This window comes from Ranitomeya variabilis, chromosome 4 (genome assembly GCF_051348905.1).
Source record: "Ranitomeya variabilis isolate aRanVar5 chromosome 4, aRanVar5.hap1, whole genome shotgun sequence".
NCBI classification, from domain to species: Eukaryota; Metazoa; Chordata; class Amphibia; order Anura; family Dendrobatidae; genus Ranitomeya; species Ranitomeya variabilis.
The window spans coordinates 414803292-414824463 of NC_135235.1; the positions used below are offsets into that span (position 1 = coordinate 414803292).

At 45.1% G+C, this 21172-nt stretch overlaps 1 protein-coding gene across 2 annotated transcripts in view; it reads right to left on the minus strand.

Annotated features, from left to right (window-relative positions):
- LOC143765031 (uncharacterized) overlaps positions 1-19442 on the minus strand; it is a 52673-nt gene extending 33231 nt beyond the window's left edge. Inside the window, exons 1-8 of one of the 2 annotated variants that reach the window (XR_013213315.1) lie at positions 19397-19442; positions 13178-13323; positions 12838-13023; positions 12632-12752; positions 11917-12014; positions 10874-10949; positions 9581-9684; positions 9347-9476 (exon numbers count right to left, since the gene is read on the minus strand). Coding sequence is in view for 1 of the 2 variants with exons in the window: in XM_077251263.1 (XP_077107378.1) it covers positions 9347-9476; positions 9581-9684; positions 10874-10949; positions 11917-12014; positions 12632-12752; positions 12838-13023; positions 13178-13255 (793 nt within the window). In the remaining variant the exon portion in view is untranslated. Of the gene's footprint in view, positions 1-9346; positions 9477-9580; positions 9685-10873; positions 10950-11916; positions 12015-12631; positions 12753-12837; positions 13024-13177; positions 16994-19396 lie in introns of those variants that run through there. The other variant, XM_077251263.1, reaches the window with a different exon arrangement.
- Between the last annotated feature and the right edge of the window lie 1730 nt (positions 19443-21172).

Below are 21172 nucleotides of genomic sequence, written 5' to 3' on the forward strand. Positions count from 1 at the left end.
CGCATCAAAACCGCGCAAAAAACATGAAAAAAACGTGAAAAAAATGCATCCAAAACGCAGCGGCGTTTTTTGCAAGGAGATGCAGATTTTGTGCAGAAAATTCTGCACCCAAATCTGCAACGTGTGCACACAGCATAAAACTGACCTGCCATTATGATTCTCCAGGTCATTACGAGTTCATAGACACCAAACATGTCTAGGTTATTTTTTATCTAAGTGGTAAAAAAAGATTCCAAAGTTTGCTAAAAAGAAATAAAATAATTGCGCCATTTTCCGATACGCGTATCGTCTATATGTTCTGAGATATCGGATCGGGTGAGGGCTAATTTTTTGCGCGCCGAGTTGACGTTTTCAATGATACCACTTTTGTGCAGATACGTTCTTTTGATCACCCATTATTGCATTTTAATGCAGTGTCGCGGCGACCAAAAAAACTTAATTTTGTCTTTTGATTTTTTTTTCTCGCTATGCCGTTTAGCGATCATGTACATTTTTTTTTGTATTGAAAACAGCTGACATGTTGCGGCTTTGAAGTGGGCTCACCGCGAAGCCCACCTCAAAGCGGGGGATGCTGCCAGCTGACGTACTATTTCGTCAGCTGGCAGAAAGGGGTTAATGAACAATATGTTTCAGTTCAAAAAAAAAAAAAAAAGAAAAAAAAATGGTGTGGGCTCCCGTGAAATTTTCTGCGCCAGAGGGGGAAAGCCGACGGCCGGGGGCCAATATTTGTAGCCTGCTATGAATATCAGCCCGCAGCTGTCTGCGTAGCCTTTACTGGCTATTAAAATAGGGGGATCCCCCCCAAAAAATGAAGTGGGGTCCCCCTATATTTTATAGCCAGAAAGGCTACGCAGACAGCTGCGGGCTGATATTCATAGCCTAGAGAGGGGCCATGGATATTGGTCTCCCCCCCCGGCTACAAATACCAGTCCGCAGCCGCCCCAGAAATGGCGCATCTGTAAGATGTACCAATTCTGGCACTTAGCCCCTCTCTTCCCACTCCCGTGTAGCGGTGGGATATGGGGTAATAAGGGGTTAATGTCACCTTGCTATTGTAAGGTGACATTAAGCTGGGTTAATAATGGAGTGGCGTCAATAAGACACCTATTAATCCAATAGCAATAAAGGGTTAATAAAACACACATTAGGAAAAAAGTATTTTATTATTCTTCATTTAACCATACTTACCATACTTCAGCACCTGCAAAAAACGTAAAATAATAAACCATATACTACCTGTCCGCCGTAGTCCAATTAATAACGAGTGTCCCACGACGATCTCCCCTATAGAACAGTGACATCAGGTGATGTCACTGCTCTATAGGACCTTCAGTGACATACTGACAGGAGACAATGGCTCCTGCAGTGCATCACTGAGAGGTTACTATAGTTCACTGGTCTCACTTTATGGCAAAAAGCTGCATGGGAACTTTCTCACACAGCAATGCCATAAAGTGAGACTAGGGACTATTTTTTCACAGGGGCGTAGGAATACATTGTGGGGACTACATTGTGGAAGGATACCTTCCTCCCCTCATTGTGTTCCTGGAGCCCCTGGAGAGCAGTCGCATCAGCTGATGCTCCTGCTCTCCACAGGAGATCGTCGAGGGACACTCGTTTTAATTGGATTTCTGCGGATCAGGGAGTATATTGTTTGTTTATTATTTAAATATTTTTTACAGATAACACTGGCTTCGAGGAACAAAGTGACAAGTGATGGTGAGTATGTACTCTATGTTACATGTACTGTATGTCTATATGTATGTTGTATGTATGTATGTACTGTATGTATGTACTGTATGTGGCATGTTGCATGATGTCATATGCTGCATGTCGTCGCATGGCGCATGTCGTTGCATGTCGCATGTCGTCGCATGGCGCATGTTGTCACATGTCACATGCTACATGTCGTCGCATGCTGCATGTCGTCGCATGGCGCATGTCGTCGCATTGTGCATGTCGCCGCAAGTTGTTTCATGTTGCATGCTGCATGGTGCATGTCATCGCATGGCACATGTCATCGCATGCTGCATGTCATCGCATGTTGTCACATGTCGCTTGCTGCATGTCGTCGCATGGCACATGTCGTTGCATGGCGCATGTTGTCACATGTCGCATGCTGCATGTCGCCGCATGTTGTCTCATGTCGTCGCATGTCGCATGCTGCATGTCGTCGCATGTTGTAACATGTCGCTTGCTGCATGTCGTCGCATGGCGCATGTCGTCGCATGTTTTGTATGTGTGTTCTATGTATGTATGTATGTACTGTATATGTGTGTGTTTGTTTGTTTTTTACATTCAACACATTAGCTGGATGATGGGACTACTACTGTCCCATCATTGGCTAATGTGTCACTGACTGTCACTGTAGCAGGCAGAGCCCGATGGGACTTGTAGTCACATCGGACGAAGCCTGCACACAGAGACGACGATGCCATCACCACCGCACAGTCACACTCCAGCACCTTCGGTTTCAACGCACAGACCCCCGCCGTCGCACAGGCCACCACCACCGCACCGGCCACCGCAACGGCACCGGCCGCCGCTGACGCACCAGCCGCCGCCACGGCATCGGCCGCCGCCGCACCGGCCACCGCAACGGCACCGGCCGCCGCACGGGCCGCCGCAACGAACGCCGCCACGGCACCGGCCGCCGCAACGAACGCCGCCACGGCACCGGCCGCCGCAATGAACGCCGCCACGGCACCGGCAGTCGCACGGGCCGCCGCAACGAACGCCGCCATGGCACCGGCAGCCGCACGGTGTTATGATTTGGTGGCTTAAGAGCAGCATGGGACGTACTCTGGAGAAGGTGGTATCTGTACTGACCGCAGACCCTGAACCTAACACCGCAACTAGAAGTAGCCGTGGAATGTACCTAGCGCACCCTAGACATCTCGTCACAGCCGGAGGACTAATTACCCCTAAAGATAGAAAAGGGAAAACTATCTTGCCTCAGAGAAAATCCCCAAAGAACAGGCAGCCCCCCACAAATATTGACTGTGAGAGGAGAGGGAAAAAACATACACAGACTGAAATGAGAATTTAGCAAAGGAGGCCACTTTTAGCTAAATAGAAAGGACAGGACAGAGTACTATGCGGTTAGTATTAAAAAAGCTAGAAAATATCCACTACAGAAAATACAAAAAACTCCACAGCTAACTAAAGGCATGGAGGGTATATCTGCCTCTCCAGAGATTCCAGCTTGACTGCATAAATCCTTACACAGATTAAGCAGGACAAGAAAAAACATGAAATGCACTGAACAATAAGGCCCACAACATATGGGCAGCAAAAACAAGCAGAACTTATCTTGTTGAAAAGAACAGCAAGCAGGAGAGACCAGGAAGGGATGTGAATCCTCCAGAAACAATTAACAACTGGCACTGACTAAAGGGTGAAGCCAGACTAAATAGCCCAGTCCAAAGTGGACACACCTAATGACTGCTGTGAAGGACAGACAGCAGCGCTACCACTTATAACCACCGGAGGGAGCCCAAGAGCAGAATTCACAACAGTACCCCCCCCTTGAGGAGGGGTCACCAAACCCTCACCAGAGCCCCCAGGCCGATCAGGACGAGCCAAATGGAAGGCACGAACCAAATCGTCAGCATGAACATCGGAGGCAACAACCCAAGAATTATCCTCCTGGCCATAACCCTTCCACTTGACAAGATACTGAAGCCTCCGCCTTGAAAAACGAGAATCCAAGATCTTCTCAACAACATACTCCAACACCCCATCAATCAACACCGGGGCAGGAGGATCAACAGAGGGAACAACGGGCACCACATATTTCCGCAACAAAGATCTATGAAAAACATTATGGATGGAAAAAGAGGCTGGATGGGCCAAACGAAAAGACACTGGATTGATAATCTCAGAAATCCTATAAGGACCAATAAACCGAGGCTTGAACCTCGGGGAAGAAACCTTCATAGGAACATGATGGGAAGACAACCAGACCAAATCCCCAACCCGAAGCCGGGAACCCACACGCCGACGACGGTTAGCAAAACGCTGAGCCTCCTCCTGAGACAACACCAAATTGTCCACAACATAAGCCCAAATTTGCTGCAACCTGTCAACCACAGAGTCCACCCCAGGACAATCAGAAGGCTCAACCTGCCCTGAAGAAAAACGAGGATGAAACCCAGAATTACAAAAGAAGGGTGAAACCAAGGTAGCAGAACTAGCCCGATTATTAAGGGCAAACTCGGCCAATGGCAAGAAAGCCACCCAATCATCCTGATCGGCAAACACAAAGCATCTCAAATAAGTTTCCAAAGTCTGGTTAGTTCGCTCGGTTTGGCCATTTGTCTGAGGATGAAATGCGGAAGAAAAAGACAAATCAATGCCCAGCCTAGCACAAAAGGCCCGCCAAAACCTAGAAACAAACTGGGACCCTCTATCGGACACAATATTCTCCGGAATGCCATGCAAACGAACCACATGCAGAAAAAACAACGGCACCAAATCAGAAGAGGATGGCAATTTAGACAAAGGTACCAAATGAACCATCTTAGAAAACCGGTCACAAATCACCCAGATAACCGACATCCTCTGGGAAACAGGAAGATCTGAAATTAAATCCATAGAAATATGCGTCCAAGGCCTCTCAGGGACTGGCAAAGGCAAGAGCAACCCACTAGCGTGGGAACAGCAAGGCTTGGCCCGCGCACAAGTCCCACAGGACTGCACAAAAGAACGCACATCCCGTGACAAAGAAGGCCACCAAAAAGACCTACTAACCAAATCTCTGGTACCAAAAATCCCAGGATGGCCAGCCAACACAGAACAATGAACCTCAGAAATCACTTTGCTAGTCCATCTGTCAGGAACAAACAGTTTCCCCACTGGACAGCGGTCAGGTTTATCAGCCTGAAATTCCTGAAGAACCCGTCGCAAATCAGGGGAGATGGCAGAAAGAATCACCCCCTCCTTCAGAATGCCGACCGGCTCAAGGACCCCAGGGGAATCAGGCAAAAAACTCCTAGAGAGGGCATCAGCCTTAACGTTCTTGGAACCCGGAAGATACGAGACAACAAAATCAAAACGGGAGAAAAACAGGGACCATCGGGCCTGTCTAGGATTCAGCCGTTTGGCAGACTCGAGGTAAATCAGATTCTTATGATCGGTCAAGACCACAATACGGTGCTTGGCCCCCTCAAGCCAATGTCGCCACTCCTCAAATGCCCACTTCATAGCCAACAACTCACGATTGCCGACATCATAATTGCGTTCCGCAGGCGAAAACTTTCGGGAAAAGAAGGCACACAGTTTCATCAAGGAACCATCAGAATTCCTCTGAGACAAAACGGCCCCTGCCCCAATCTCAGAAGCGTCAACCTCAACCTGAAAAGGAAGAGAAACATCCGGCTGACGCAAAACAGGGGCAGAAGTAAATCGGCGTTTAAGCTCCTGAAAGGCAGAAAAACAGCCGCAGAGGACCAATTCGTCACATCAGCGCCTTTCTTCGTCAAATCGGTCAGGGGTTTAACCACACTGGAGAAGTTGGCAATGAAACGGCGATAAAAATTAGCAAAGCCCAAAAATTTCTGAAGGCTCTTCACGGATGTGGGCTGGATCCAATTATGAATGGCCTGAACCTTAACCGGATCCATTTCTATAGATGAGGGGGAAAAAATGAAGCCCAAAAAAGAAACCTTCTGTACTCCAAAGAGGCACTTAGACCCCTTCACAAACAGGGCATTATCACGAAGGATCTGAAATACCATCCTGACTTGTTTCACATGAGACTCCCAATCATCTGAAAAAAATCAAAATATCATCCAAATATACAATCATGAATTTATCAAGATAATTCCGAAATATATCATGCATGAAGGACTGAAACACAGATGGAGCATTAGAGAGTCCGAATGGCATCACAAGGTATTCAAAATGGCCTTCGGGCGTATTAAACGCAGTTTTCCATTCGTCCCCCTGCTTAATACGAACCAGATTATATGCCCCTCGAAGGTCAATCTTAGTAAACCAACTAGCCCCCTTAATCCTAGCAAACAGATCAGAAAGCAAAGGCAAAGGGTATTGGAATTTGACCGTGATCTTATTCAAGAGGCGATAATCAATACAGGGTCTCAAGGAGCCATCTTTTTTGCCAAGAAAGAAAAAACCTGCTCCCAATGGTGAAGAAGATGGCCGAATATGCCCCTTCTCCAAGGATTCCTTCACATAGCTCCGCATGGCGGTATGTTCTGGCACAGACAGGTTGAAAAGTCGTCCCTTAGGGAACTTACAGCCCGGAATCAAGTCAATAGCACAATCACAGTCCCTATGCGGTGGAAATGAACTGGACTTGGGCTCATCGAATACATCCTGGAAATCTGCCAAAAACTCAGGAATTTCCGAAGAGGGGGAGGAGGCAATTGACATCACAGGAACGTCACCATGAACCCCCTGACAACCCCAACTAGTCACAGACATAGATTTCCAATCTAATACCGGATTATGCACCTGTAACCATGGGAAACCAAGCACAATAGCATCATGCAAATTATGCAACACCAAAAAACGACAATCTTCCTGATGGGCTGGCGCCATGCACATAGTCAGCTGTGTCCAAAACTGAGGTTTATTTTTAGCCAACGGTGTAGCATCAATGCCCCTCAAAGGAATAGGACTCTGCAATGGCTGCAAGGGGAAACCACAACGTCTGGCAAATTCTAAGTCCATTAAATTTAGAGCGGCGCCTGAATCCACAAATGCCATGACAGAAAATGACGATAATGAGCAGATCAGGGTCACAGATAACAGAAATTTAGGTTGTACAGTACTGATGGTAACGGAATTAGCGATTCTCTTGGCACGCTTAGGGCAATCAGAAATAACATGAGCAGAATCGCCGCAGTAAAAACACAACCTATTCTGACGTCTGAATCCTTGTCGTTCAGCTCTAGACACAATCCTATCACACTGCATAGGCTCAGGACTCCGCTCGGAAGACAATGCCATAGTGTGCACAACTCTGCGCTCGCGCAAGCGCCGATCAATCTGAATGGCCAGAGACATAGAATCATTCAGACCAGCAGGCGTGGGGAACCCCACCATAACATCTTTAACGGATTCAGAAAGCCCCTTTCTGAAGATTGCCGCCAAGGCATCCTCATTCCATTTAGTCAGAACAGACCATTTTCTAAACTTCTGGCAATATGATTCTGCCGCTTCTTGACCCTGTGACAGGGCCAACAAGGTCTTCTCAGCATGATCCACTGAATTAGGTTCGTCATACAATAACCCAAGCGCCTGAAAAAAGGTGTCTACATTAAGCAACGCCGGATTCCCAGGTTCCAGGGCAAATGCCCAATCCTGGGGGTCTCCACGCAGCAGAGATATAATAATTCTAACCTGCTGGATGGGATCGCCAGAGGAACGGGGTTTCAGAGAAAAAAACAGTTTACAGTTATTTTTAAAGCTCAGAAATTTGGACCTATCCCCAAAAAACAAATCAGGAGTTGGAATTCTAGGCTCTAAAACTGGAGTCTGAACAATATAATCGGAAATACCCTGTACTCTAGCAGCAAGTTGATCCACACAAGAAGACAGTCCCTGAACATCCATACCAGCGCCGAACTCCTGAGCCACCCAGAGGCAAAGAGGGAAGAGAAAAAAAAAACACAACAGACTAGAGAAAAAAAAATGGCTCAGCACTTTCCTTCCCTTCTTCTGAGATGCGGTTAACTCATTGTTGGCCAGTTGTACTGTTATGATTTGGTGGCTTAAGAGCAGCATGGGACGTACTCTGGAGAAGGTGGTACCTGTACTGACCGCAGACCCTGAACCTAACACCGCAACTAGAAGTAGCCGTGGAATGTACCTAGCGCTCCCTAGACATCTCGTCACAGCCGGAGGACTAATTACCCCTAAAGATAGAAAAGGGAAAACTATCTTGCCTCAGAGAAAATCCCCAAAGAACAGGCAGCCCCCCACAAATATTGACTGTGAGAGGAGAGGGAAAAAACATACACAGACTGAAATGAGAATTTAGCAAAGGAGGCCAATCTAGCTAAATAGAAAGGACAGGACAGAGTACTATGCTGTTAGTATTAAAAAAGCTAGAAAATATCCACCACAGAAAATACAGAAAACTCCACAGCTAACTAAAGGCATGGAGGGTATATCTGCCTCTCCAGAGATTCCAGCTTGACTGCATAAATCCTTACACAGATTAAGCTGGACAAGAAAAAACATGAAATGCACTGAACAATAAGGCCCACAACATGTGGGCAGCAAAAACAAGCAGAACTTATCTTGTTGAAAAGAACAGCAAGCAGGAGAGACCAGGAAGGGATGTGAATCCTCCAGAAACAATTAACAACTGGCACTGACTAAAGGGTGAAGCCAGACTAAATAGCCCAGTCCAAAGTGGACACACCTAATGACTGCTGTGAAGGACAGACAGCAGCGCTACCACTTATAACCACCGGAGGGAGCCCAAGAGCAGAATTCACAACAGCATGGGCCGCCGCAACGAAAGCCGCCACGGCACCGGCCGTCGCACAGGCCGCACATCTCGGCACATGAGCGCGGCCGGCCAGCAGATCCCAGCACAGCCCCGCCCGCCCCCAGCACAGCCCCGTAGGCAGCCCACAGCCCCGCCCATAGCCCAGTCACTCTTGAGTGACTGCTGACTGTGCGGCTGGGACACGCCTGTTGCTGACGTCACGTCAATTTCCAGAGTCTGGAAATTGACGTGACATCGGCGGAAATTAGCCGTGGCTGCAGCCTGGGCGTCACGTGATCCGGACTCAGCCGCCGCCATAGCGCCGCTCACAGGCGAAAACGGCAACGGAAGGTATTTATAAAATTCATTAGGGGCCTCGCGGGGATACATTGGGGGGTTAACTGAAAGTAGTGGACAACCCCTTTAAATGTTCATTTTTCCCTTCCACATTACTTCAGTTCCTGTGAAGAACGTAAAGGGTTAATAAACTTCTTGAATGTGGTTTTGAGCACATTAAGGGGTGCAGTTTTTAGAATGGTGTCAGTTTGGGGTATTTTCTGTCATGTACACCCCTCAAATACCACATACCTCACACATCTGTGTAATTTAAGGGCATAAAAATTCAAAATTTGAAAATTGTTAAATTTTCGCCATATTTCCGTTTTTTTTTTTCATAAATAAACGCAAGTCATATCGAGGAAATTTTACCGATAACATGAAGTACAATATGTCACGAAAAAACCAATCTCAGAATCAGTGGGATACATTGACGCGTTCCACAGTTATTACCTCATAAAGGGACAGTGGTTAGAATTGTAAAAATTGTCCTGGTCATTAAGTATCAAATTGGCTGTCACTAAGGGGTTAATGGTGATTACTTACCAATTGCAATATCTACTAGTAGCTTCTCCTCCCTGCACTGCTGGTCACCACTCACATGTGTCTCCTCTTCTTCAGCTTCAGCTTCTACTTTAATGTCATCTTGTCCATGATTTAAGGTGGAGTTTAAAGTCTACGATATTGTCATAAAAACATCACAATAATGAGAACAAGGGACCAAAAAGATCCAGACAAGCCCAATACAGACTTGGTATTGAGAAACTCTACTTCATCTACCTGTTTATCTTGTAAGTCAGGAACATTTTCCTGTGGGCAGCCTTGGGAATTCAGATGGGGAACATCAGGACACCCCTCTTGTGGATTTCTCTGACTGGATACATCTGTCGGACATATAGTGACGTCGAACCACATTTACAAAGCAGTTGACACAAAACTGATGTTTATCCCGCATCCAATGGAGTAATCTATTAACTTGGGGCCCCACCGGTAGGACTCCAAAAAATCCGCAGATCAGGGGAGTTGGATGAATTGGTGGTCCAGCATGTAAAGTGCTGCTCCTCTGAAAAGTCTATGGGCAGATGGGTACAGACGAGCACATGCTCAACTGTTTCCAATAGCCCTATACACAGAATCTAACCCAAAGTAAAGCCCAGACAGCGGGTGCTACAAAGTCCTTAGCATCTAAAGCGGTTTCAGGGTTTGGAAAACCCCTGTTCCCAGCTGTGGTTTGTTTTGAAATAAAGCCCACACTCAAAAAAACCCTATCTTTATCTACCCTCCCCAGGTCCAGTAGAGTCTACGCTGCTGATTTGAGGTTCTTTTATTGTTGACAGCACCATAGCCAATAACTGAGCGGCTTGTGCCGTTATCTCGGGAAGAGCTTAGTCATCGGCTGCAGCATTGTGGACGAGACGTCATCGCTGCAGACAAAAACAGACACTGGGAAGAGCGGAGGAGACTGAATATTGGACCTGGACAGGGTGAAAGGAATAGTTTGTTTTTTTACTTACAAACTCCAGGCATGGGATAGGGGTATTCAACTAATATAAAACCCCTTTAAGAGTGGCGGTCATGTGGGTAGTCCCATGACTGCTACCCTTGCTCCATTCTTATCTGTGCAGTTGCTGAAAGCATTGTTGCCTTCACCAGAGGGAGTGGAGCCAGCAAAGCGGTAATTTTCTTACTTCACCCCTGTTATATGGATGTGGTGACAGCTGCTGCCATGGGAAGCATGGGGGTTGAAACACTGCGCAGTGGCAAGCAAGGGGGTTAATTATGATTGCTTATGCTTGCAAATAACCGTTTAGGGCAATTTATAATTTTCCCCACCAGGGTAGCCAACGCCTTTAAGAAAAATAATCATGCATAGGTTGAATTTTCTAACTGTCGTACAAGTGAAAATGCACTAAAAGTGTGATCCTTAATGGGTTTGGAGCAAATCAAGGGACCCCTTTATAATTAGTGGAGCATAACATAAAAAGACAAAAGCAAAAAATGTGAACCCTTGTCTTTAGAAGGTGATGAGATGATAAATGTATGTTGGGACCCTCAAGCCTCTTCTTTGCTTACACTGCTGTCCTACCGTGGTATACATCGCCTCTTTTTCATCAACAACTTCAATTTTAATATCAAGGAGATCTTCACCCTATACATACAACACAGAAATAAAGAAAGAGGTTAAGAGAAAATTACTTAAAGGGGTGGTCCGAAACTAAACTTTATTTTAATCCTTAATGCCTATCTATGTAATTACATAATCTAATCTCTTTTCTAATATACTTTAATTAAAAAGTCCCTACTGTTCCCTCACTACTCTAACTGCTTTAACAGCGATGCGTCTACGCTGCTGCTTCAGGGTCTATTGTCTGACATCACCGACAGTCAATAACAGAGTTCAACCTCTCCCCCTGGCGGAGTTACTGAGTTCATCGATTGGCTGCAGCGTTATCAACATTGTATCACCACTGTAAACAATAACAAATCCCAGGACCAACAGTGAAGACTCACTGCTGGACCCGAGGAGAGGGAGAGAAGCTCCTGTTTTTTTAGAAATAAAAACTGCAGCTGGGTGACACAGGAAACCCCCTTTAGAGTTCCACAATAATTCCCGGGGGGTAGAGGAAATGTTTTAGCAACTATTCTACAAACATGAAAATGACCTTTTACATGGCACTGGGGGATTGTTGGAGAATGGCTCCAAGTTGTGATATGCACTAATATTTCTGGAGAAAGTAATTGGATCATATGAAGAAAACAAAAAACATCCTAAAATCTATTATATTTAATAATCTTACATGTTACTTCTTCAAAATTAGGTGCTCAGAGAAAGGTTACCAACCCCTATATTATAATAAATACAAAACCTGGCACTCAAAAAAGCAGTAATGAATTTATTCGTGATTCAAGCACGAATACATTATTGCATTTTTTGAGTGCCAGATTTTGGATTTATTAAAGTCTATTATATGTCCCTCCCAAAATATTGGTGTATTATGTACATTTTTCATAGTTTATGTGGAACACATTATGTAGGAATGTCTGCTAACGTGAAAATCTCTTTAATGATCTAATATTTGACAAGATGGATTTTAGTCCTGAATATACAAATCTACCTGAATACATTGATGGATACTGCGATCTTCTTCTGGACAGTCCTGGGAATACAGGGGGCTGCAACATCTCTCTTGTGGACTTTGCTTCCTGCATCCATCTGTAGGAAACCCAACTGAACTGAATACAATGTATATAGTAAATAGATCCTAACAGCCGAGACCGGAAGGGATGTATGCGCTATACATACTCCTGACCAGAGCCTGTCCAGAGGGCACAACCTTGCTCCATTAACTTGTATGGAGAGAGGCCGTGCCCTAATTGGCCACACCCACTGGACGGCCACATCATACACACCCTCCGGCCTCGGCTCAGAAACTGGCGAATCTTCGCAGCGCACTGGGCATGCTTGGGAGGATATATAAGTCTGCAGTCACACAGAGTGACAGCAGACTTATCGATTTGGACTGGACAAACCCTTTAGTTTATGAACCACTATGGTTTGATTTCTATGGTTTGGATGGTCCCAACTTAACTGACTAGGAGTGGCCACATAACTTGATCCAGGTTCTACTAATTCATACAAAAGAATGAGTAATTTAGAGAAAGGAATCCATAGATGTTACTGCAAACATGTAGGTACACTGCCAAAATGGTGTGATGGTTTCACCAAGGCTACCAGAATCCACAAGTGATCACAGTCTTATCATGGTGCCAACTACCAGTAGGATCACAAAAAGGCCCCTAAAAGGATTTTTCTTCAAAGTCTCCTCTTACCTGGTGATATTTGAGTCTTGTCCTTCATCATAACATCTTCGTACAGATCCTTGTGTCCTTCTATATACTCCCACTCCTCCATGGAGAAATGGACAGTGACATCTTGACACCTTAGAGGAACCTGACACACAATGATACAGTCATCGTCCAGACACATCATCCCTTGTGTTACTGTATAATGCCCCAGCATTCCAAGCAGCGCTCACCTCTCCAGTCAGCAGCTCAATCATCTTGCTGGTGAGGTCCAGGATCTTCTGATCATTATTTTGCACTTGCCTCAATAAGTGAGGTCTAGGCAAAGTGATAGGGATTCTGCTCCACCGTTCTGATACGTAAGGATAGCTGGTATGGCTTACACACTCATCAGAGGTCTTCCTTACTACCGTGTAATCCTGTGAATGTAGAGGAACTCTAAAAAGTATCATTATGTAAGTATCACTATATACATTCCCAGTATCGCTCACCTTCCAATCCTATATTCTATGCAAGAAGCAGAGAGAAAAGATGAAAGCTGCACGATGTGATATAATGCCCTATATTGCTCACCTCTCCAGTCAACAGATAGATGATCTCCAGGGTGAAGCTTAATAACCTGCTGGCGATCTTATTTGTGACCTGGTCCATCCTCAGTGGTTGTCACAAAATTTAGGATTTAGGATGGGAATATGAGACATCAGTTGAGGGTTCTTATGCTGTAGACATTATAAGGAAAAAAAACAGCTTGTAAATTTATATATAAGAAAGCGTAAGGGGTAGCTGTCACTTCAATAAACGTATCTCCATTTGATAGCCGGTGTGCTAAATAGCAAAGTTGTAAATCACTTTATTTACAGAAAAAAAAATTTCTTACACCTGTAAAAATTGCTAAAGCACGAACCACTAGTAGGTATCTTTCTCCTCTGTAACGTGCTGCTGACTGCCTGTCGTGAGGTGGAATCCACCTCTTGTAACATGGTAGCCTAGACAAATCACAGGCTTATCTTCTTTTAGCTGTGAAGGACACAGGGCAAACAGTGCCTGGGGATCTGTCCTTCATTCACAGCTTAAGCCCCCGTCACACTAAGCGAGGTCGCTAGCGAGATCGCTGCTGAGTCACAAGTTTTGTGATGCAACAGCGACCTCAGTAGCGATCTCGCTATGTGTGACACGTAGCAGCGACCAGGCCCCTGCTGTGAGATCGCTGGTCGTGTCGGAATGGCCTGGACCTTTTTTTGATCGTTGAGGTCCTGCTGGGTAGCACACATCGCTGTGTTTGACACCTTACCAACGACCTCGTTGACGACTCAGACGACACAGGACGTCCCTCATCGAGGTCTGAATCGTCATAATAGCTGTCATGTGACAGGGTCACAACGACCAACGACATCGTTGTACAGGTCGCTACAGGTCGCCGCATCGCTGCTGCGTCGTTGGGAAGATCTCACTGTTTGACATCTCACCAGCGACCACATAGCGACGCAGCAACGATCCCTGACAGGTCGTATCGTTGTCGGGATCGCTTTAGCGTCGCTAAGTGTGACGGGGCCTTTAGCCACAGTCCCTCTCGTCTCCCTCCTCAATATCTGTACTGTCCACAACTTTTACTCCCCACATTGTCATCAGTAAAATACCTAACTGCAGCCACTGCCAGGCTAGCTCTGGTCAACCATCACAACCAACTTTTTGATTCCTCCCCCCCATACAATTGTCATCTACTTTTAGAAGTAGTTCACAGATTTCACTCGCAACCCATCCACACAGCGTGCATTTGTGTCCCCCCAAGCCCAATATCAAAGCAGTCAGGCGACTATGCTAGTAAAACCCTTTGGAACCCGCAGACCATAAAATGAGAGGGGCTTCAGTAGAATTGATTTCTTATATTCATTTGGTTGGAGGGGTCTACCAGGGAGATTCTCCGCCATCTAACTACACAGATGCAGTGTTGCTTTTGGCTTTGTTCGTATAGGAGTTTGGAGTTATATCCGATCCGTGTTATTGTTCAGGGATATTGGCTGTTGTCTCTTTTGAAAAACACTACACATTGCAGGGGTAACTAGCGCAACATGGAATTGAAAATTTCTATTCACAGTGACATCACTCACAAACTTGTGTTAAGAGGGCATTCGTGAATGGACTTCCACAGCCCCACTGGGACAGATCAAAGCTGAAGGCCAGAAGGAAAAACCAACCGCTGGAACATCACAGGAAGCTAGCAGATGGGACCAAGTGACTGCTACATGCACTGCAGGAATGGAGCTCTGTACAATATCAAGGAAACGTTAATACTAAATCTTAATTCTATATTAGTTCAATTAAATGTCTTATATTCTCAGTAGCCCCATTATTTACGTGATTGGGAGCATAATCCTGATATTACGATTTTGCAACAGTAAATGTGTTATATAACAATCATTCATGAAAGAGTCAGAATCTGAAAAGCTAGAGGAGTCAAAGTTTTTGGCCTACTGACTCCACTGTCCTGCTTTTCAGTTCATTCTCCCAAAACCCGCACATTGTCTTTTGAAGTCCACGCCATTGGACTCCTCCACCTCTTCTATCTGCAAGTGGAGATTGTGAACTGCCCTCAGTGCAAACCCAGCCTGCTCTGGATCTCTTTGCAACATGGCTTCATCACCTTCCATCCTTTGATATTCTGATTCTCATTATTGGAGATTTTACATGTCTATTAACTCAATCTTTAACCTCCTATCTTGGCCTTTCACCACTTTCTTTTAATACTCCTACATATGAAGATGCAAACAAACTTGATTTGCTCTCCTTTCTGTTCAGTTTCTTACTTTATTAACTTTCCTCTCCTGCTCTCTGATCATAAGGGTGCGTGTCCACGATCAGGATGATCGGCAGCATCGCCGGAGCCGCAAAGCCCCGCCCCCTTTCTGGGATGCGAGGATGCCGGATGTGTACTGTACACATCCGGGATCATCGCACCCCTCGCCATAGGGCCCTGTGATATTACTTGCGTCGCCGCAGGTAGCACGGACATGCTGCGATCTGAAAAGACGCGCAGCATATCCGGAGTCGCAGGGCCGCCGCGTGCGGGTTTCCACGCATAGTGGACACGGGATTTCAAAAAATCCCCTCCACTATGCTGGAACATCTGGACGCTGCGTGTTTGACACTGCAGCGTCAAACACGCAGCGTTTACTTACCGTGGACACTCACCCTAACTATTTTTCCTCTTAAAGGGACCTATCATGTGAAAATAGCATCTGATCTGCAGGCCGGATGTTATAGAGCAGGCGGAGGTGATTAGAATAATATATATTCTTACTGGAAAAGTTTCAGTAAACTTTGTATTTAATTTATTGAAATCCCTGATGTTTGTATGAAAAGAAGTCCAGTGGGCAGTCTTACAAGTGATTGACATGCTGTATGACTGTGCATGCAGAGATAGCTATCAATCACGGCCAGTAATCATCCTTTTGAAACAAAATGAATAAGCAAAAAAAAAAACAGATTTGTTTGAAACAGAATAAAAATGGTTGGCTATTTAACTGATCAGTTTTCCATAGACTAGACTGTTAAAAAAAATGGATCTAGCAGCAATCGTTTTTTTAGCTTGACAGAAAAGTTGTATTGGCATAACTTTTTCATCTAAAAAAACTGATTGCTATTGGATTCATTTGTTGTATATGTCATGTCCCTGACTTTGATGCAGGCTCACACGCTGAGCAGCATCTTCCCCGACACATGACCGCTGATTTAATCAGTCATCATGAGCCTTTAACAGTTGTGGGTGGAAAGGTGCAGCTGTTAACCTGTTAAATCTCTTGTCAATCTTTGATAGTGGGATTTAACATGAGCTGACAGGGGCGCGTGTCATACCACATTCCATATTGATGGAAATATAAAAAAGGATTTGGAAGAAGGGGAAAAAAAAGTGAAAAAAAAAGAAAAAAAAAGCAAAATGGCCCATGGGTGAAATGGGTTATGTCTCATGTAGTGATCTAACCGCCAAACATTACAATAAGTCCCCTTTCACACGTCCGTATCTCGGATACGTGTGGTGACGGTTTACTAAGCCATGGGCTTGACGTAACCTGACAATACAAAGGTGACATGAACCCACAAACATTACCCCACTTGCCACCGCTACAGGGCAAGTGGGAAGAGCCAGGCAAAAAATAGATGTGCCTATATCAATGGCCCCTTACCAGCCTGAGAATACCAGCGCCCAGCTATCAGCTTTAGCAAAGCTGGTTGTTAAAGATGGGGGGGACCCCACGCCATTTTTTTAAATTATTTATTTAAAGAATTAAAAAAACAGAGTGGGGAACCCCTCTATTCTAGAAAACCAGCCTTGCTAACGGTGACAGCTGAAGGTTGCAGCCCCCAGCTGTCAGTTTAGCCTGGTGGGTTATAGAAATTTATTGATTTATTTATAGCGCAGGTGGCGGCTTATGAATACTCCCAACACTGTAGAAGAAATGCTAGCACGGGCTTCCAGTATCCGTTGTTTCAGATGCTGAACATCTCGTATCTTCACAGCCTAGAAGAAGTGAAGCATGTGAAGATACGAGATGTGCAGCATCTGAAACAACGGATACTGGAAGCCTGTCATAGCATTTTTTCTGCGGTGTTGCTATCAGTGTGTCAAGAGTGGGAGAAGAGGGTTGCATTGACAATCCAACACAATGGGCAGCACTTTGAACACATTTTATAAGTAGCACTAAATTTGTAAATAACTCATGAACGAATAAAGATGCATTAAAACTAAGCACACCATTGTTTTTCTTGTGAAATTCTCAATAAGTTTCATGTGTCACATGACCCTCTTCCCATTGAAAAAAATAAAGTTGGATCCAAAATGGCTGACTTCAAAATGGCCGCCATGGTCATCACCAATCTTGAAAAGCTTTCCCCCTCCCATATACTAATGTGCTACAAACAGGAAGTTAATATCACCAACATTTCCATTTTATTTAGGTGTATCCATAGAAATGGCCCACCCTGTAGTCTTTCTAGCAATGGGGTGTGGAGAGAAGGGTTAAGAACCAGGCAGCCTTGGCTAAAATCTATAATTGTGCACTTCACTTTTCCAAACAAGCCTACTTCCCTACCTTCATTTACGCACTATCCAAATAATATGTAACACTTGTCACTCAGTACTACAGATCAGGCCCTAGTCACTGGTCTCAGTGCTGAAAATCTGGCCATTTACTTCAATGAGAAAACTGTCAAGATTCCACACCAAATATTATCAATCCCCTACTCCTTTCCCCACATTATCTAGTTCACTTTTAGCTGTTGGGGATACTGGTCAGTGTGTGTTATTAGGTCCTTCTCTTTATGGAGTGTGACGGGTAGTATATGTAATGTCTTTTTTGACAGTAGGTCATTTACATAAAGGGAACTTGTAAAAAAAAATGCTATTACCCTGCGGATATAGGAGGCAGTCTGCAGGTTTATAGTGTTCTAAAACTGCCCAGCCCCCACACTGAAAGTGCATCTACCAGGAGGAAATTAAGTTTATTCCTTTAAGAAGCCTCAGGTTTTCAGTCATAGGCCATGGTCACACTTGCGAGTGTGATGCGAGAAACTCACATCAATACCCGGCACTGCCGCCAGCACTCAGGACTGGAGTGTGCGGTTGCATGGATTTCTATACAGCTGAATGCTCCGGTCCCGAGTGCCAGCGGCAGTGCCGGGTATTGAGGCGCGAGTTTCTCGCATTACACTCGCAAGTGTGACCCCGGCCATAGAGGTGCGTCAGGAGGAATTTAAGTCACCGCTCAGCACATAGTGTGCGGAGGCTGTAGCCCCGGCACTGACTGACAGCCAGCTCTGTATTGACGTATGGTAGAGCCAGCGGTCAGTCTGTGCTGGGGCAAGGTTACAGCTGTACTGCGTGGTGACTGAAACCGAGCATCTATGGCTGAAAACCCGAAGCCAGGGGAATACCCTGCAATTTAACCCCATATCCGCAGGCGAATAGTGTTTTTTTACATGACAAGTTTCCTTTAAGTGCTCTGCCCTAATATGTCTGTCGTGATTAATTTCTTGTTTGTATTGTGTAAGTATAATCATGTCTTTTTAATTACGAAGATCATGATGACTGATCTTATGTACAGTTCTAGGAATTTTGTATCCATCGACATCTTTATGTACTCATCGAGACTGACATATCGCCCAATGGTTGGACCAATAATTGTAACCACAATACCCTCATTTTTTATGTTGTATTTTATTTTAAATCTTTTTTCCAATTGTTCTTTATATCCCCAAATATCTCGAGAATCTTCCCTTTCCTTACCATGGACACTATGTCTTGGCTATTGGTTGCAGACCGGCTCATGCAGTTTACATGTAGAACTATATCATAAAAGTCCATAAGCTACAACAAGCCCTTTCTCGCCCGTCACCCTATTTCCTCACTGTCTGTAAGCAGGGTTATCCTCCTGGATGAATTATGTGTTACTTGGTAATGCCTGATATTCAGGTTTCATTCTCTATGGGACTGCTGAGCTCTGCACTCTGCTTTTTCCGGCAGCCCCATAGTGAATGAATGGAGCGGAGGTTGGGAGTCGGAACTGCAGCGACACTTTACAATGGGAATATAAATGCGGGTCCCAGTGGTGGGATACCCACCGTACAGCACCTTACATGGGGGAGGACACATTAATAGGGATCTAGAAAGCCGGCTCTTTTTGGCGAGTGAAGCCAAATGATCCAGATTACAAAACCAGTCAGACTGCCCATAACTAGAATAGAGACCTATACAATCAACACAGCACAAAACACAGCAGTGACTACAAGGCATACGACCTGAACTTCTATGTAGCTGCTAAATGGTAACAGAAAGACCTGACGTGACGTCACCATCACGTGATCAGCGTTGTAGAATGGTCATTAGTTCATAGGGACTGCAGGACCTGGCGTGACGTCACCAGCACATGATCAGCGCTATAGGATGGTCACGGGCAGAACACAGTGACTGCAGGACCTAACGTGACGTCACCATGACATGTTCAGCGCTATAGGATGGTCACGGGCAGAACACAGTGACTGCAGGACCTGGCGTGACGTCACCATGACATGTTCAGCGCTATAGGATGGTCACGGGCAGAACACAGTGACTGCAGGACCTGGCGTGACGTCACCATGACATGTTCAGCGCTATAGGATGGTCACGGGCAGAACACATAGTGACTGCAGGACCTGACGTGACGTCACCATCACATGATCAGCGCTATAGGATGGGCACAGGCAGAAGTGACTGCAGGACCTGGCGTAACGTCATCATAACATCATCAGCGCTATAAGGATGGTCACGGGCAGGCTACTCAGTGACTGCAGGATCTGTGGTGTGGTCATGTGACACGAAGGAGGAGCTCAGCAATAATAGACGCAGTGCTGGGAGTTGTTCTTATTTTTCCCTTACATAAATTTATGCCCATTGATATCCACTAATAATCCCGTGGACGTGCTGGGCGTTGTAGTGCTTTCCTCTAGTACCTTCTCCTTTTCATGTCCTCTCCTACAAAACCACAACTTGAAAATGCTGGGTCGGATAGTTCTGCATACCAATGTCATATAACAACATACAAACGTGCTGGGACTTGTGGTTCTGCACTCTAATATAGTAGCATACGTATGCTGGGATTTGTAGTTCTGTCTCCCATTTCTCTATTATCTCCGCATCCCAGTAACGTTCCCTTATATCACATAACCCAGATTTACTGAAGCTTGTAACCCCCTATACCTTGTCATATACTTGTAATTATTCTCAGAACAGTCTACATGTTGCTGAGCCTTGTAGTGCCATCCTAATCTGCCCCTCACCCTTTAATGTCTTCCACTGTTACATAACTAATATGCTGAGACTTGTAGTACTGGCCTGTTTTCCTTATATGATGATGGAGCCGGTTCTATACATCAATATGATTGATTTTCTTGGCTTTTTGTAGGAATATAAGCAGATCTGGAAATATACAAAAATTTGGAACAGCACAATAATCATTGATGGGTGCCAGGCCTCCCAGGCAAAAGTCCAATACTTTCCCAAATTTAGACAGAAGAAAAATGAAGGCGGCACTCCAAATCCATACGGTGAAAAAAAAAAGCGGTAGACTTTAGACAAAATTAACAATCACATGCATCTACAATCATAAGATTTAAAAAAGTGATATTTTTCAAAACATATGCTGTCTTTTTTAGTATCAAAAAGACTCCATATCCTGAACATCTTATATAACGTGCCTTTTGTGCTAAAGGGCCACATATATTCATCAACTATATTATTGTCATGTGATCAGCGCAGTCTAATCAAAATGTTGCAGCTATTCCAGCTGTGTATCTAATGTTTACCCCCCGGAAATCACGCATGTTCACATGGAAGGCGCCATAATCGCTGCTCTCAGCGTTCTGCTATGTCTATTGCGCATGTTCCAGCGGATCATTATCGTCTCCTAAGGCTTCTTTCACACTTCCATTGGTACGGGGCTGTCACAAAGCGTCGGCGCGACGTACCAACGGAAGTGTGTGCTTTCACATTTCCGTCTGCGTTGCCGAGCAGGAAAGATCGTGAGAGCTATATTTCCT